The 19,389-nt window shown below is 37.8% G+C and overlaps 1 protein-coding gene across 2 annotated transcripts in view; it reads left to right on the forward strand.

Moving 5' to 3' along the window:
* The window catches only part of ST6GALNAC3 (ST6 N-acetylgalactosaminide alpha-2,6-sialyltransferase 3), a 507,883-nt gene that overhangs the window by 305,319 nt on the left and 183,175 nt on the right, over positions 1–19,389 (forward strand). For both annotated transcript variants that reach the window (XM_006086097.3, XM_023751735.1), the window contains one exon: positions 3,847–4,256. In XM_006086097.3, the coding sequence (XP_006086159.1) occupies positions 3,847–4,256 (410 nt within the window). The remainder of the gene's footprint in view (positions 1–3,846; positions 4,257–19,389) is intronic.

Raw genomic sequence — 19,389 nt, forward strand, 5'->3', positions numbered from 1 at the left:
ATTTATTATGAGAATTGAGTGGAAAAATGTGAAAAAGTGCTAGGTAGGATGACTGGCTCATATTAAGTGCTCAATCATGTTTATATAAATGAATATAATACCCTACACTTATACATCTTTCTCACACTGTTGCTTCCCTTCCTCTCTCTTCCATGCTTTACCTGTGCTACAGACAGGAATTAAATTTTTGTTTTTTGTAAGGAAGCAAATGTCAAGATTCATTTTAGTAGAGGAAAAAAATTTTGATTTTCAAGGCAATCTCTTCAGCCTTTGAAATAGTATATGAACTGAATCTTAGTTGATCATATACTGAGGTTAATCTCACACTGATTAGGAATTTAAAATTATTTTACCCTTCACTTTGCACAGATTAGATACTAAGTAAAAAATTACTTAGTTGTTTAATAGATGTCATCAAATTCTTAATTTTCTCCAAGCTGAGTGTTTATAACCAGATATGTAAGCAAGAGCTAGTATACTTTTGCAGAGAGAGAAAATACCCAAGTAAAATATAGGAATATTATTATAAAAATCAATATCTTAGATTTCAAATAATAGGAAGTTTTTTACATTTGTGGTCTTTCTTTCAGCAGGGACACTGTAGCTCAGACAGGCTTGGCTGTATGTTTGTAGGGATCTCAGTGTACAGACACAGCCCAAGCCTAACCAAAGTATTTGGCTTGATGATATTTTGAGTGTAAAAGAGAAAAAGATAAAGAGGTCAAGTTTGTTTGTAGTGAAAAAAAACACAACAACACATGCATAGAAATAGGGACAAGTCAACAGAAAAAGAGAATTCAGAATAAAGAGAGGACTTGATAAAGTAGAACCAGACAATTCTTTCCAAAGTTCTCAGAAAACCTAGAAAGAAACTGATTGCTGAGGTAGAAACTGAGCAAGTGGAGGCATATGCAATAAATTTTCAAACAAGTACCCCAAATCAAATAATATAAATGAGCTCAAGAAACAGCAGTGCATTTTAACAAAGAAAGTTGAGATCACAAGATGCAGGGATAAAGCCAATAAAAGGAGCTCGGATAACCAGATAAGAACAGCTCTTGGATCAAACTGTCCATTTGTGACTAGGTATTTCTTTCTTTTTATCATAGCTTACTGTAGTTTGAAGGTGCCTTCAAAGGTAAAAATGAGTCCTTTGGGCCTTAGCAAGCAAGCTCTTTGTGTTACCTGAAGCTTCTATTATGATGAAGAATGTTTCACTCATCTCACCCTGCACTCCTATCATACTGTAAGGATGGTTCTTGCAACCAAGTGGTAAATAGAGCAGTCACCGTGTGCACACATGTTTCCTGGTACCTCATTCAGAAAGTCAGACAGCGAGGCAGGACTGTGACTAAGCAGAAGGGCCATGTGACAATGCCCTCCTAAGACTCTGGCCACGGTGACAATACAGCCAAGTGATTAGGATGAAAGAAAGAGGCAATTTAAAAATTATCATCTACCCCCAAAGGCATTGTATTCATAGCACTCTGTCCAATTACATATTTGTTACTTAAATAAGAGGCTGTTGTTCCCATTGTTTGCCCTCAAGTTGTTAGTCAGCTGGTGACCTCATAATCTGCACAGCTGCAGGATCCCGATATGTTGTCATGAAACAGATTGTGATGTCTTAATTGATCACTTTCAGGGGTTACGACTGTCAAGTGAAACCAGTATGTTGATTCTTATTAGTTAAATTAAGCCTTGTTACAGCAGAACCAGCTAATTCGCTTTTGTGACTGGGAAATCCAATGCAAATTGCTGCATTTTGTAGATTAGAACATGTCTAAGGCATTTTCTTTATATTTTCCTTTATGATATTTTTTTAAATTGTGGAGTCCACACCCCCCAAAATGCTTTTATTATACAGTGAAGCAACCTCTTGGAACAGAAAATTGAATATAACTTCCCCGCACCATATGCATCTTGGTGATAAGTTGGAGTGTGCCATATGACACACTCGATTTAAATCAGGCATTGATTTGCATGACTCTGAGTGACTTTGGAGAACTGAGCTAAGTGTTCTTTATCACCCCAAAAGATTTTAGGCTCCTGTATGCTGATGACGAGTCTTAGATCAATGCCTGATCCTAAGAGACACCTTCTCGTGTCTCCATTTGGCCATTGGTGAAGTCTTCACTAAGGCACCAATCTTCAGAACCTCATTTTAAAGTGCACTAATATACTCATCTACCTAGGGGACCTATTCTAACCTAGTGCCTGGACCACCTGCTGTCACCTTAGTTCAGAAATCTAAATGTAGCAGGAGTGATGGACAATTCCTTTGTTAGCAGTTTTAAGATACCTCATAAGTGAACCTTTGTGGGCTCTACAAGTCAAGTTTCTTCAAAATTCTTAACTTTGACCTCTCAAATAACTAGATGCCTTTGTCTCCCTAGCATATTTTATAGGTCTACAATGAAAACTAAATCAAAGAAGTAAAGTTAAATTAATGTATAACTGTTAGCATTCAAAATCCAATGGGAAACACAAGTATGTTCATCAAAGCAGTTTTTTTATAATAGAAAAAAAATCAGATAATAACTGAATGCCAAGGAGTAGGCAAGCAGGTACATTGTGGTATACCATATAATGGAATATTGCATATGCATTAAAAATGTCTCTAAGGACTATTTATTGACATGGAAAGGCTTAGTAATATGAAATCAAATAAAAAACCAAGGTTACCAAATTGTATGAATGGTATTTCTCAACCTTCCTACAATAATATATCTAGAAGGAGAAAAATACAAGAAAATATTGTAGCAATTGTTGAGCTGAAGAAATATGAAGATCTTTCATCCTTTTATCAATTCTTTTATTTTTTATTTTTCAACTTTTTCATAGCAAGCCCATATTACCACAATAATGAGGAAAAATACTCCCCCCCCCATATCCCTATAGCCATCCTTATTCATTCAGATCATTCATCACATATCATTTTTCTCCTAAGGCCTTTACTGATCACTCTACCAACACACACACACACACACACACACACACACACACACACACACACACTAACCCCTGTCCTTGCTTTAATTTTCTTTACTTAGCACTTATCTCTATCTAGCTTATTTGAAGTCCTAAAAGCTGGTGCTTAACCTCTATGAGTCCCTGTTACCTCATTGGTTAGGAAAAGGGAGGGTGGTGGTTAGAGTAGCCCTAGAGATTGTCTCTGGACAGTCTGAGATCTCTGAGTTCATAAAAGAAGCCTTTCCTTACCCATCCAGAATAAAGGTAAACCCAAAAGCCAGCCAACACAGGGATGCAAAGGAAGTTTTTAAGGATCTCTGTAATATTTTTGCTAACCTGAGACTTGACTTAAGCAGTTTTCTGAAAATCTTTTTCAGAACCTTGTCATTTGCTGAATTTTTCATATTTTCATCAACTTCTACATAACCATTCATGCACATAAGTAAAATATAGAATTGATGCCTGGATAGCTCCCTTTTGCCTTCTTTTTAGTCATCATCCTTATTAAAGAGATCAGATCTTTTTTAATTTCCTTATTTCATTTGAAATTAACAGTTTTGAATGAAAAGTCACCATTTAGAGTGGAAAACACATGATAATTTGTCCATTTAACTTTAAACCAATACGAGGGGATAGAAATTAAAATTATTACTTAACAATTTGTATTCCCTTTTTAAATGAAAGGATGGCCCTAGTTTGATAACCTGGGGCGCTCAGTATAGTACTGGTATGTATATTTCAGAGATATTCCTACATTCAGCAGGTATACATAATAATCTGAATTTTCTGTTTTCCCAGAGAAACTTGTTTGGATAGGTGGGCCTTACTAATTTATATTTCTTCCCTCATCTTGTTTCTCTTTATGTTTTTCAGCCTTTGCAGCTGGACTGCGACCTTTGTGCCATCGTGTCCAACTCAGGTCAGATGGTTGGCCAGAAGGTGGGGAATGAGATAGATCAGGCCTCCTGCATTTGGAGAATGAACAACGCCCCCACCAAGGGCTATGAAGAAGACGTTGGCCGCATGACAATGATTCGAGTTGTATCCCATACCAGCGTTCCTCTTTTGCTAAAAAGCCCTGATTATTTTTTCAAGGAGGCAAACACCACTATTTATGTGATTTGGGGCCCTTTCCGCAATATGAGGAAAGATGGCAATGGCATCGTTTACAACATGTTGAAAAAGACTGTTGACATCTATCCAAGTGCCCAAATTTATGTCACCACAGAGAAGCGCATGAGTTACTGTGATGGAGTTTTTAAGAAGGAAACTGGGAAAGACAGGTGAGTCTTCTGAGAAGCAGCCTTATTGTCCTTTGTGTTGAATCTTTGCTGAGTCCTTTGTCAGCTATCAAATGAATGGAGAGATTTTTCAAACTGACTGTTATGTGCTTTTGACTATTATGATTACTTGATGAGCCAGCAACTCGGTCCCATTAATTCCACCTACACTACCTTCTGTTCTCTCCAATTTGATTGGCTTAAGGCTCCAAAAAATGCTGGATGCTTTCCCAGGATATCTTTCGATTTGTTCTTATTTAGCTCAATTTGCTATTGATTAAATTGGATTTTAGCCAAAAGTTCCTTAACATTTCAAAACAGAAATGTCAAGGAACTTTAGGACCTAAACTCCTTTGCAAGCAATGGCAAAAATTTACCTGAGACCACAAAACAAACAGGCTATTGATTCTCTAATAAGGCACACCATCACTTGGTATCTAACATGTTAAGCAGAATATCAGATTGAAATTATGCATTACTTAAAATCATTAACAGTGAATTCTTGAAGAAAAATAAGGTATAGAAACTACTCGCTCAAGTTTTTAAATATCTATTTGCACTTTTCATTGCATCCATGGTTCTGCAGCATTCTATAAACCAGCCTTCCACTTCTTTTTTTTTCTGAGGCCTGCTCACCTCATTTTTTCCCTACTCCTTACTTCTTCTGTTTCTTCTATTTCCTCTTCATCCCCCTCATCTCCCACATAACTCTATTGCCTGCCTTTTTTTTCTCTCTTTAAAAGGGTAGCAAGTATATAGGAGAGAAGTGGAATTCTAAATCAATAACTCTTAGTTCATATATATAGTTTTAGTAAAGAACTACTGAAAGAAAATACTGAAAGTAATTGCTAAGGTTTTAAATTGCCATGAATTTTGCTTATTCATGCAATACCATGGATAAATTGACCATTGGCTATAATTCCAATAGTAACATTCTGATTCCTCAAAATCTGTACCTTTTACTCTTCAATATTATCAACATAACCTTATATTGGGGTATATCTTGTAGGGGAAAAGTTTCTGATGTCTATGGCTATAATTTCAATATTGATAATTATTTTAAAACTAGAGTCCCAGTGCATGAAATTTGTGTACTCAGGGGGTGGGGGGTGGGGTCCCTCAGCCCAGCCTGTGCCCTTTCACAGTCCAGGAGCCTTTGGGGGGATGTCTGACTGATGGCTTAGGCCTGTTCCCTGTGGGGAGTGGGCCTAAGCCAGCAGTCGGACACCCTTAGTGCTGCCACTGAGGTGGGAGAGGCTCCCGCCACCACCACTGTGCTCATCAGCCGTGAGCCTGGCTTCTAGATGAGTGGCACTTCCTCTGTGGGAGCGCACTGACTGCCAGTGGCAGCTCCTGCATTGAGCGACTGCCCCCTGGTGGTCAGTGTGTGTCATAGTGACCGGTCGTTTCGAGGTTTGGTTGATTTGCATATTAGCCTTTTATTATATAGGATCTTATCTCCTATTTAGTGTTTTCTACTTCTGAGCACTAAAAATGAACAGCTTCTAATGAAATGTAAGACAGAAATAGCCGTAATACTGTCCCCTTATACTGTTAGACGTACCAAGAAGAATCTCAGTGGTTAGATTTGAATCAGTATAGCATAAGCTATTGAAGGAGACAGGCAGTAGAGATAAGAAGAGTAAGTAATCTCACATGTAGGACCATTTCACATAAACATGACCATTCTTAAGGGGCTTTGGAAATATTTGGTCTCCACTACCCCAGAACAATGCAATTAATTAGAGGTCTTTGTTTGTTGATTAGTCACAGTTAGCACTTGGGGTATCCCCCAATTATAATATAAGCCCTCGGACCATTTTGGAGTATCAGAGAAGAACTTAGTGTGCCATATGTTTCCATGTGTTTATATCACATTGCCTTTTGCTGTGAGCTTTCCATGAGACAGCACTGCCACAAACGTGTGGATTGTATAACGAGAACTGGGAGAGTATAGCTTTGGGATATGCATTTTCCTACTGCCTGTGATGAGGGGAGCTGTGTGTATAGTGGGGGAAAACTCATCTGGTAAAATTAATTTGCAGGTATCATTCAGTTGGTAGAGTTATCAAAATAAATGTAGGGGTAGTAGCCAAAATAATTTTTTGATGCTTTCTTGCTGTTTTCTTCATCAAGTCTAATCCTGTCTTGTTGCTTCACCAAATACTACAACCAGACCAAAGAAGACAACTATGCTAGTGGCTTGGAAATGAGCAGAATACATGGTTTAGGTAAAATCTGTTTGACAAAAGTTGACCAAAATGACCTCAAAAGCTGCTATCTCCACTCTAATTTAAATCTATATCCTAACTATAGTTGTTTGGATTTTATTGTCTAAGGATTTCCCATAGTAACCTGATGCTCATTGACAAATGTCAAACGAGTATTTTTAACCTTTTAATGAAAGAAAATGTAATATTTATAGAGACACTAATGGTGTAATGAACCTCTGTATACCCACCACACAGATTGGATAACTATTAATTCATGGCCAACCTTGTTTCACCTATAGCAGTACTCACTTTTCCCCTCTCCAATGATTATTTTGAAGCAAACGTCAGACATCATATTATTTCACTTATTAAATTTCAGCATGTATCACTAAAAGATTAAGATTCTTAAAAATAAACACAATGCCATTGTCCTACATAAGAATCAACCATACTTCCTTAATAATGTTATATATTTAGTCTGTTTTCAAACTTCTCCAATAATCTCATTAATATTTAATTTGAATAGTTAATTTGAATCAGGATTAACATTAAAGTCCATACATTCTTCAAATCAGGAGTGCATAAGGTCTGTACATTGCAATTAATTATGTCACCTATATTTCTCTTAATCTAGAATTTCTCACCCTCTCTCTTGCTCTATTATTAAAACAAACAAACAAATAAACAAACAAAAAACACTCACACACACACACACACACACACACACACACAAAAGTTCATTTGTTCTACAGAGTTTTCTCAATCTAGATTTTGCTGATTGTAACCAGGATATTTCCTTACTGAAGTTTTATTAGGTTCAAGTTTGTTTTCCAAGGTCATTGGGTGATACTTCTATCAGGAGGAATACTGTCCGGTTTTCTCTTTTTATGTTAGCTGTCTTTAATGATCATTGCCTAGGTCCAATAATTCATTGGCGGTTGCAAAATAGTGCTATTTCATAATTTCTTTTTCCTTTATTTGCTGATATGTTTTATGAAGAGAAACTTGCCTTCATTAGCCATTTGGTTACCAAGAAAGAGATGGTACCAATCCTTTTTCTTTATCAATTTTAAGATATTGCTTCCCTAACATCATTCAAAAGTGACCAGTAAGTTTATTATTACTAACATTTACATATTGACTTATACACTGAGTGGCCAGATTATGACCACCTGACGTTTGTAGGCAAGTTAGCTATAATTTCGCGCTGACGTTGCTAGAGGGCCAGACCATTATAAATAGGGAAGCAGGTTGTTTACCACAACAGAAGTGATTTTTTTTCTGAAGATATGGGTAAACAACGCTATTTAACAGCCTTTGAACGTGGGATATATATATTTTTTAACATATGACACAACATGTATACATATTTAACAGCCATGTTCAAAGGCTGTTAAATCACGTTGTTTACCCATATCTTCAGAAAAAAATCACTTCTACTGTTGTGGTAAACAACCTGCTTCCCTATTTATAATGGTCTGGCCCTCTAGCAACTTCAGCGCGAAATTATAGCTAACTTGCCTACAAACGTCAGGTGGTCATAATAATCTGGCCACTCAATGTCTACTTAAACATATTTGAAATATTTCAGTTCATTAAAATTATATCCTTATGTTCAAATTATCCTATTTTGGGTTGTGGGAATCTCTTCAAATTGGCTTTTGAGTCCTTTTGACATGTCTTTAGTGGTCTGGATGGCTTCTTTGCTTCCTGGTATTATGCTTCACGTTCTTTTTGAATATCCTGGTGAAAACCTGGATTCAGATACTTCTCATTTTAGTATTGAAGAGAGCATAATTTTGGTGCTACAGGTGCTTGGCACTGGGTTGCTCTTTGTTTCTTGGTCTTTTCATTGGACAGAGCTAATATGTAAACAACATATGTTGTATATATCATTTGAAGATAAAATCATTATGAGTTCAAACTGAAACTTTCTATTCAAATTCAGAGCTACCAGCTTTTATTTTATCCTGTGAATCTTAGATCTGTTTTTTTCTGCCATGTTGACAATCATAGGTCTTAGAGACACCAATGTAAATGCTCATCTGCTTTATCCCACAACATACCTACAACAATCTTAGAGTAAGAATAACAGCACAACCAGCAATATTATTACAGTAAGCATTTTTAGATTATTTTGCATCAAAGAAGGCATTTTAATGGCAGGCATTCATGTGGGTTCATGCTCACAAGCTGTGTGTTGGTTATCTCCTAACAAAAATTATAAATGTTTTTCTCCTAAGTACATAAGGGTAAGTGGTACACATAATTGCAGGCTTGAGGAAGTCAGGAAACAGGGATGTCCATTTAATTTAACATTAAATTAACAAAATAGTTGTAAAGCTATTTTGATTTGCCTGTGCTTATTGAAACTCTTTAGTAAGTGCTCCTTTTCTCATCAAGTTTTTAATGGAGAGATTATGTCACCATTACAATGCATAATTTATAGAATTTTTAAAAATTGTGTCCTTACTAGTTAAAGTGATTCATGATAGGTAAATGATTAAATGGAGTTTCTCAACGAAAAATTTGCCTCTAAGCTAGCTTCTTCAAACTGTCAAATCCTTTCTAAAAAAATAAGCCCCTCCCTCATTTATGGGGGGTGTCGTTTTTATTTTTGTTTTAAGGGATTCCTCATTGAGAAAACATGAAGTGGTAGAAGAAATATGTATACTGTTAAATTTCTTTTAAAAAATGTATTTTTACTGATTTCAGAGAGGAAGGGAAAGGGGGAGAGAGAGATAGAAACAATGATGAGAGGGGATCATTGATCAGCTGCCTCCTTCAGGCCCCTGCTGGGGATCAAGCCCACGTCCTGGGCATGTGCCCTGACTGGAATCTAACCGGCACCCTTTTGGTGCACTGGCCGATGCTCAACCAACTGACCCATACCGGCCAGAGCTACTGTTAAAATTTCTTAGAGTGACTTCAGACCAACTCTTAAGTATATTGGAATAGTTTCCAAACCAAATAAAGTTTAATTTGCTTTCTTATCAGTTACTTACTAAAATTATTTGACTTGTTAATTAGAAAGGGTGTCCTTGATGGAAAGGCTGGTAGAAAAGAAAAAGTTGTTTGCCCTTTCTTTCTTCATCTCCTGGGGTCTAGTTTCCCTTGGGATTCTAGGTTCTTTGGACAGTGGTCACGTTTATATTTTCTCTTCCCAAATATTTTTCTGGGAGACAATAATCTTCAAGAAACCAGAAACCTCTGGAATGAAAAGTCTTATATTCAAAATAATATTGACCAAAAAGGATCTCTTTTTCCCCTTTGAATGATTGGTGTACATAAATAATATTAGCCTACTGACATTTACATATTTGCATTAATACACCTTAAGACTGAAATACCCTAGAGGTGCTGTACGGCTGACAGTGTTACATGGTGCCACACTCAACATTTAAAGAATATGATTATGTGTCTGGCCATGTACAGGTGCAAAAGGAATGTTAACTCTTCTGTAGAAGCAACAGAGAGTCAGCGTGAGATATTCTGCTTACCTGTGGGCAGGTGGGCAGTTGTAGCTTGCATCCCACTTTAGAAATACATTGGCAAATGCATACCCATTATTTAATTAAGTAATACTTGAGAAAGCTACCATCCCCATTAAAAGTGCAACGCTAACGCAGGGCTGATAAAGGCCTTTGAGCTGGGACCAACGTGGCTCCGCCTGCAGGGATGGGTGAAATTGATGAAAGCTAGCAGCAAATACATCAGTGTTTCAAGATGTTACTGCCTCAGGTGCCCAGAATAAGAAGGGAGAGAGTTACTTTTAAGGATCATTTAGGAAAAAGGATACACAAAAGTCAGTCTCAGAAAACACTGTCAAACTGGGAAAGTGATGGGTAAATACTGAGATGGCTAATCTTTGGCTGCATGCTCCATCCATTCCCACTCAGTCTGAAGGAGAGAAAGAAATGAGTGTTGTGTCATTTCTCAGTGTTTCTGCTGGAGACAGCTTTGTCATCAGGCGTGGGTTGTAAGTGCAGCCCAGGTTTCGCTATCACAGTGAGGCCATTTGGAAAGTTTCTTGTGCCACTGTGTGATTGACTTTAGGGATCAAATGGGCTCACATTCCTTAGGTCTGCACACATTTAGTAGTTCCTAGAGTGGGAAGAGGTTTTAAGCCTCTCCCCTGAGAATTTGGGAACTCTCTAAGTCCCTTCAACAAAGGCAGTGCAGCCGGCTGGGCATGGGGGGCGGGGGCGCGAGGGAGACAAAAACAAGAACAAAAAAACGGTGCCAGCCCAGGTCAGCCACAAGGTGCAGAAACTGGCCCAGTTCACCCAAAGAAATACTGTTACTCTACCTGGACTCTGAAAACAAAGATGTCTAATTATTTCTGACGCAGAGTGAGTCAGGACTAACCCCAGGAAAACCTGGACCAAGAGAAAATGGGAAAAATACAATATTTCTAGGATTGAAAGATAGGACACTATTAAAAACAGCACCCCCCACTCTTTCTTTTCTTGGAATGCAGTTTTTTCCAATATAGCAGCTCAGCACTTTTTTTGAGAGCAACATTGACATACTTCTCTGTTAAAACAAATTAATGTTCCCACCCAGCTGATGTATTTGGCAGGAACAGTAAGTTCACGTAGCAGTCACAGGCAGACCCAGAGGACCCCTGAGTCAAAAAGCGTATTGAGTTATCCAGGCCTGTGCTTGCACGCTAACTAACGTTGGGAAACAGAGGACTTCCTTTTTCCCACTATTCATAATGCATCCAGTGACCTATAGTAGGCCTCCTCCATAATACACATGCTAGAAATTAATAATTCAATAAGAAAGAGGAAAGAATCTATTTTAATCATGGAAGGATGGCAAGGATGTTTGCACTTTAGCAAGCTATCAGAACTAACCTGTCATGTGTTTAAAAACCCACACATAGCCCTAACCAGTTTGGCTCAGTGGATAGAGCGTCGGCCTGCGGACTGAAAGGTCCCAGGTTCGATTCTGGCCAAGGGCATGTACCTTGGTTGCGGGCACATCCCCAGTGGGAGGTGTGCAGGGGGCAGCTGATCGATGTTTCTCTCTCATCGATGTTTCTAACTCTCTATCCCTCTCCTTTCCTCTCTGTGAAAAATCAATAAAATATATTTTTTTAAAAAACACCCACACATGCACACACATTGACACACACACATGGACATGCATACACACAGGGTGAAACTATGCTATGATATATTTGACAAGGCAGCATAGTTTAGGATTAAAACAAGAGAAACCGCTAAAATTCAGTGGTCATTTTTTACAATGGAAGACTGTGCAGATTCTGGTTGTAGACATCAGGACTTGAACACCTAGTTGCTTAGGGAAATAATGTTCTCCAGCACCTGAGAATGTGACTTGGCAGAATAGTTAGATCCACAGCCAGATGATACTTTATAGAAAGAAAGTCCCAAGAGACCCTTGCTTTGAACATTCCCTCAACGTGAAGGCTTTTGAACACTACCAAGGATGTGAGCCTCAAAGACAAGCAGGCCTGGAATTAGAAACCTCAATCGAATATGTTCTCCCTTTGAAAATTTAGGAAGGCTTTGAAGGTTTTTTTCTTTTCCTCTTTGTTTGAAGTCATGTGATTAAATTCTTCATTTGATTTTATTTCTCTCTATAATTTGGACTTCTCCTCTCCTTTGATTTCTTTAAATTGACCATCTTTGTCTCTCTTCAAAATTAAGAAAATTAAGAATAGTTATATACCTGCCCTGAAAAAATATGAGCCAGGGGCAATTTCTTTCTTTTTTCCCATGATTCTTGTGTGCCTTAACTCTTAAGAGAGAGTTAGTTGTTTTGAGACGTTTTGTCCTATACTATGCCTTTCATTTTATACTGCTGTGCTTTTCGCACTTGAATGTGCAGTCACCTGCTGATCCAGGTGATTTGCAGCGGGGAGGCGGGGGGGGGGGGGCTGGGGGGGCTGAGAATGTTCATTTTGCACAAGTTCCCAGGAACCTAGTATAATATTTGACTCTAACAGGTATTCAGTAAACATTTGAATAAATGAGGGAAAGAAATAATACCTGATAGTTTTTTATTAAGTCTACAAGTCCCATTGCCACTTGTGAATTTCAAAACGGTTTTCTTCAGTATTAGGGGTCACCGTAATACCAAACAAAGCAAGTTCTAGGATTGGATTTTGATAGAAAAGTTTCCACAGTTCTACTCAGAGAGACTACCCCTTGCTCTGTCTTACCCAAAGGTTGGCAAATCTATTACCTTCTGTAGGCATTTTGTGGACTGGGCATTGGGTTTTTAATAAGTCACTGACAGAGCCATTCCTCAAATATAGGTTTCCATTTTAGTTTCACTTCAGTGGTGAATCAAGTTCCAAGGCTTCACTCACAATTCTGTGAGCTGTCAGTTGCCTGGTGTAAAAAACAAATCTGAGCACCCAAACCCAAGGTTATATATTGGGTCTCAGGAAGCAGATGATAAAAAAACAAACAAACAAACAAAAAAACCACGTAGAAGGCAGAAAACAAGACCCAAGTAAAGAAGAATGGATTGTTTTCCAACTCTATCTTCTAATTGTCTGAAGAAAACAGTTTCTTCTTTGTTAACAAATAAAGTAACTTGCCTTACTTTTAAATAACTTCATGCAGAACATAAAGAAAGGAAAAAAATAATAGCAGTGTCTTCCAACCCACTGCATAAATAGCTGAATTTATACATAGACTTAGAGGAAAACGAATGAAAATGTTTTGACATAACTCAGATCATGTCACTCTTCTACTCAAAACCCGGGGATAGTCCTCCATTTCCCTTAGAGTAAAAGCACAAGTTTTTACAATGACTTACCATGACTTCCACAGTGATCTGACCCTTCGTTTCCTCTCAAACCTTTATTTATTAAATTTCCCTCATGCTCACTCTGCTCCAGGCACACAGACTTCCTAGTTGAATATCAAACACACTAGATATGCTCCCTCCTTCAGGCCTTTACTTCAGCTCTCTGCTAGATCACCCTCCTTTCCCATATATCGCATGATCCACTCCAACATCTCCTTCAAACCTTTGTTCATTTGTTACCCACTCAATGAGTCTACCATAATACTACTTAACATTGACACCCCACTTTCCATAACCAGCATTTCCAATTCTCTTTACCTTGTACTACTATGCTTATTTTCCTCCATAGCATTGTTCACCTTCTAACATTCTCTAATGTAATTATTGATTGTATCATTTATTGTTTTTGTTTATCTCCCCACTAGGATATGAGTTCCTTAAGGGCAGGGTTCATTGTCTGTTTTTGTCACTGATATATATGTAGTGTATGGCATGTAGTAGATATTTAACATTTGCTGAATGAATGACCAGGAGATGGGAAAACAATTAAATAAAGGGTTCAGGCAAACTTGCACTATTGTCTCAGTGGGTCCACCTAAGTAGCTGAAGAAGAAGAGAGTACATATGCTCAGAAACCACATAATTAAGGTAGCTGTTTTAAGCAATTTCTTGTACTGTTGTTCTACAAAAAAATACTAGGATGACAGCTCTCTCATATTCAAAGAGATTATCATGTCACTCAACGAACTGGTCTGACTGATTTTTATTGTTTAGCACATGGACCAGTTGTTTAAAAAGAATTGACCATATTAGCTAAATTATTTGGTATCCAGCAGAAACAGCAAAACTCTCTGACTCTTATTCGGTTTGGTAGAACAATGGTTTCCAAATATGAGTCTATATCAGAATCACCTGGAGGGATGGTTAAACCATAAATTGCTGGGCCCAGCTGAGAGTTTCTGAGGTGGTTTGGGGCAAAGCCGTAGGCTTTGCATTTCTAACAAATTCCCAGGTAATGCTGTTAGCGCTGGTCCTAAAACCACACTTGGAGAACCGCTGCAGTAGAGAAAGATTTGAAGATATCAGGAACCATATTGAATTATTTTGAAAACATTTGGTCCTATCATCTTTATACTATTGCTGTAGTGTTATGTGAACATCTAAAGTTATTTTTATCATGATTATTTTTTAATGGTGAGCAATTTTTTAACCTCCTACAAAAATCCTGCTGTAGCTCTGTCATTTTATTCTTCACTCTCTTAAGATCTTGCTGCTTGATGGTTATGCCAGATGGTGTTGCTCATTAGCTTATGAGGAAGTGATGCTTTATCATTCTAGACAGAGAGACAAATCATTCTGTTCTCTGACTTTGAGTCAAGAATCAACATTTGGGTGTATGTTCAATCTACTATTTGCTTTACAATTTTGTCATTAGGTATTTATTACCCTGACAATATATGAGCTAGTCATTATCCCTCTGTCATGTATTTCTTTCAAATTATATTCATTGGAAGTTCACATTGGCACTGTTTAACAGTTGCCTTCCTCACAGCTTTACCTCCACTAATATGTAATTTCCCTTTTGCCTGAATTAACTGGGTGAGGTGGTTATCTAGGAAGTATATGCATAAAATGAAGATACTGGATAATATTTTATTCTCTGACTCACCCTGTTCCCAATGGATAACTGGGACAATTGGTATTACTGATTTGTGAAAAGCAATAAAACTTTGGTACAAAAAGTAACATGATGACCAAAGTCATCACATTCTTTTTCATTAATTGTACATTTTCCCTATGAAGAAAGAAGAATGACCATTTAACTCAAATTATAAAAACAAAAGCAAAACAAAACTTGAAACAGTGAGACACTGGTGGAAGTTTTCCCATGTGAGGTGGTTTAGAATTCAGGATCTGAAAAAAAGGAACATATTTAAGATATTCAAGTCTTAGAGCAAAACCACATTTTTAAAAATTTATAATTTTTACTAAAAGGGTAATTAAAGTTAGTGCTAAATAATTCATGCGAAGACACTATTACAGGGATATATGTAATAGTCTCTTGATGTGAATAGGTAGTTATTCTCCCCAAAATGCCCTATATAGATGAAATATTAAACATGTCAAATTTTCTTAAATTTCTGTTGATTTGAGTGTTGGAAAAAGAGAGCCTTCTGGCAGAGGTTGTCAATCTGCCTTAATTCTTCCAGTTAATAGCATATCTTTGACCATTACATCTTTATTAATTAAGATATTAGTATCCTTGTGATGAAATGAGTATCCCACAGCATGGTTGTATGTATCATTGTGAAGGCACAGAGGCTTTGAAGATAAAAGCAAGACAAAAAATGGTTGCTTTTTCAAGGTCACTTTTCTACTATATATTCTATATTTCTAGTATGTTATGTAGTCCTAAAGAGTACAGTTGGGTTTACTTACATGTGCATTAAATATGCTTCCATCAATGGAACAAACTTCCCTTATGCTCCATGGAGACCATAATTAATTTGCCCTTTGTCTCCTCTTTATCTTTACTTCACTCATAACTCATCTGATTGCTCACCATTCCACCTTAATTAAGAGAGATGACCCTTCCAAAGAGTGAACCATTGGCAACTCTGTCACCTTGAAAGAGTTACATAAAATATGTTAAAAACAGAAATGACTGCATAACTGGTTCATCATATTTTCCACAGCAGGTGGATTCTTGGTGGGCAGAGAGCCTGTTTCTCGTGTTTTTGCTGCCAAGCACATTGTGGGTGTTTAATAAATATTAAATAAGAAGAAGAACTTCCTAATCAAGAGGAAGATTTTTCTATATTAAGCAGATGGTACTCAATAGGAGCAGCCCATCATTTATAAGTAGGAATGACACAAGGTGCTGCCAATTGTCTGGAAATGTGGCTCTCCCTTCAGATGCTGATTATATGTTGAAGCAAACTTTTGTGACAAACAGCTTGATCAATATTAGTTAATGTTTGTGATAAAAACTGTGAATAGGGATGGACTTTGTGTATCTATGTCTATGCTTCTGCTGTTTTGATGATTAATATTGGCTTCAGTTATAAAAGTATTTCTTGCTATTTGCTTCAAGACAAATGTTTGCAAATCAGTGTATATCTCATTTTAATCCACAGGCTATCCATTTGATTTGAATTCTCATTATTGCCTGGTTTCTAAAGAAGATTTTCTTTCAAGTCCTTTGAGTACGCCTTTGTGGATATTAAAACTAGATGTGAACACCTCTGTGATATTTGCATTGCTTATGTTAGTAGCTAAAACCTCAGTGGAACTAATGAGAGTTAATTAGGCATTCCCAAAATACACATCATTTTATGATTTTGCAGATCACCCCAATGAAAATAACCGTCTAATTCCGTCAAGTCATGTAAATTGTAGTGAAAAGGATGATGAGAGTAGGCAATTCTTAGTTCTTTCGAAAAGTTAATTTTGTTGTCAGCACATCCACATTTCCTAAAATCAAAAACCACAGGCAGAACTTTCTAGCACAAGTGAGATTTGGTGATCATGTACTATTTCCATTTCTATCGTCTGCCTTCTTTATAAGATCTATGCAAATGGGGGCTTTCAAGGATGTAAAACTAGCAAGTTTCTCTATTAGGAGCCTAGCAAGCAGCTGCCACTCTTTTTCATAGAGTATAGAAAACATCCTGTTTACTAACATACACCCACACACCCTCATCCACATCTACTTATGACAAGCTATTCTGTTTAAGCAGAGCTTTTATTTTGGTTTGAGATCAGCAGCACAGAAGTATTATTCAAGTTGTTTTTTTTTTACAAACGTCTCATTCATTCTTTAAGCATATTCCCTGGGTGCTAACCAGGTGTCAGACAATGTCTTAGACTAGACATGGGAGAGCCACTGATATTTGAAACATATTCTCTAGTTTTATCGGGAATTCATCAGAGGTTCTGACATGTGTTGGCAGGTTCTTTGCATCGGTCTCACCACCCTATTTTTAATATTTATAAATCATGCTCATCAGCCTGTCAGTAGGTAGGAAATGAAAGCAACTAGGAAACCCTGCTAAGACAAGAAAATCCGAGTAAAATAAAAATATGTTGACCACAAGGATGTGTAGCAAACCAAGATGTTCTTGAAGCAGCAAAAACGTGTTGTACCAAAGTCCAGGCTTTACCTCATTGTCAAATAATCAGTAGACTAGAGATTTCACCTGTTAAGAACTCATGACATGTGCTTTTCTACAACCTGGAGTTTGCCCAGAACATGAGCTTATAAATATATTAGCTTGAGTAAGGCTTATGATAATATAGAAGAAGAATTATCTTTCTATTTGAAAAGCATGTATTCTATAATTCAATATGGCTGAGGACTCCCAGGTTTCTATGTGATTTTTCTGTTTTATGTCTTTAGGTCTTGGTTCAAATGCTGCCTTATCAGAGAACCTTTCCTTGACAACACCTTCCACCTGCCTGCTCCTCCCCGACCCCCATCTGCTTACCAAACTCATGTCCTTTATGTCACTTATTAAGGCCTTGAGCTCTCTTCTGTCTTCCCAGACTAAACTATGCGCTCCTTGAGAGCATTTCACGCAGTGCTGTATCTCTGCCCCCTGGAGCAGCGCCTGGCACATAGATGACACTCACTCCCCGGTTGTTGAGTGTGTGACTTGAGGCTGTTTGGAATTGTTGCTTTAATTTAAGAAGGAACATTGGCTAAGTACTCTTAGGATGGGAACAGAACTTAGAAATCTCTATCGCACTGTGTCCCAATGGTTTTTTGTAACAATACTCCTTTGTGAAATTTTACCCCTGTGGGCTTTATGCTTTGAAAGATGTGATCAACACAAAACTAAACCAAAAAGCAACAACAGCCCTACATTTGTTAACAGGTATTCATTTCTTCATTTTTGTAAATCCGAGACAAATATAACTGCCATCAGAAATTCTGATAACCAGAAGATAGTGTTCTAGCTGAAAACAAAACTGGATGTGTCAAGAAGACTTTTGTATATTTGATAAATAAATTATTCCTATTTGACCTTTGAAATTTATACATAGAATCTCTGTTACTAACTTCATGGCCCTGTTGTATGGCAGTCTCAGTGAGGAGATTCTAAAATGAGGCCAACACACATCTCCTGGGTGAGGAAACTGAAGACCAGGGTAGATGTAGAGACTTTATCAGGGTCCTACCTCCTATTGCAGTGCAGCCTCAGTCTCAGGGTCTGATGAATCCAAGGCTCGTGCTGTGTTCACTGGTCCAGGTGGCTTCCCCACCACTGAACTGAGCACCAGCTGCAGTGCTTTTTAAATGTATTCCATGGACCACCTGCTTCCGAATCTTATGGAGGATCTTGATAAAAACATGACCTCTCAGCCCTGTGGAGTCAATCTCTGGGCACAGGACCTGGGGCTCTGCCTGGTAATCAGTTCCCAGCAGTGTCTTACTCAGACCAGTGTTGGAGAACTAGTCACCCATTAGGTGCCAGTATTCTTGATTCTCCTCCATTTGAATGGAAAAATAAAACAGTCAGCTCTTTTTACCAAACTATATTTATTTGAACGTTGACCAACAGCTTTTCTAAGAAAGGGGCACTGGACCATGTTAAAACTTCATCAAGTTAGATAATATAAGCTGTGATCTACCTTGAAGTGTGGGGATTAAACCTAACTAGTTTATTCCTTTATTTCACAAACCTTGTAGAGTGCAAGGTGCCAGGGGTTCAAAAGTAACTGAAACAACACTAGTGTAGTTGGGAGAGATATATACTGAGCGGCCAGATTATTATGACTACCCCATCAGTACTTTGCCTTCAATACTGCGGCGATTCTTCTTGGCATTGACTCCACGAGATGTTGAAAGTTGATGCGAGGAATCTGACACCATGCCTGATGAATAGCACTGTCCAGTTCTGTGAGATTTGGTGGTTGTGGAACCAGCTGCCTGATGGCTCTTTTAACTTTGTCCCACAAATGCTCAATTGGATTGAGATCTGGTGATCGTGGGGGCCACCTAAGCAAGGTAAAGTCTCCCTCATGTTCTTGAAACCACTCCATACGAGCACCATGGCATGGTGCATTGTCTTGTTGGAAGAAGCCATCTCCATTGGGATACGCCATCAACATGATAGGATGAACCTGAT

This window comes from Myotis lucifugus, unplaced genomic scaffold (assembly GCF_000147115.1).
Source record: "Myotis lucifugus unplaced genomic scaffold, Myoluc2.0 scaffold_25, whole genome shotgun sequence".
NCBI lineage: Eukaryota > Metazoa > Chordata > Mammalia > Chiroptera > Vespertilionidae > Myotis > Myotis lucifugus.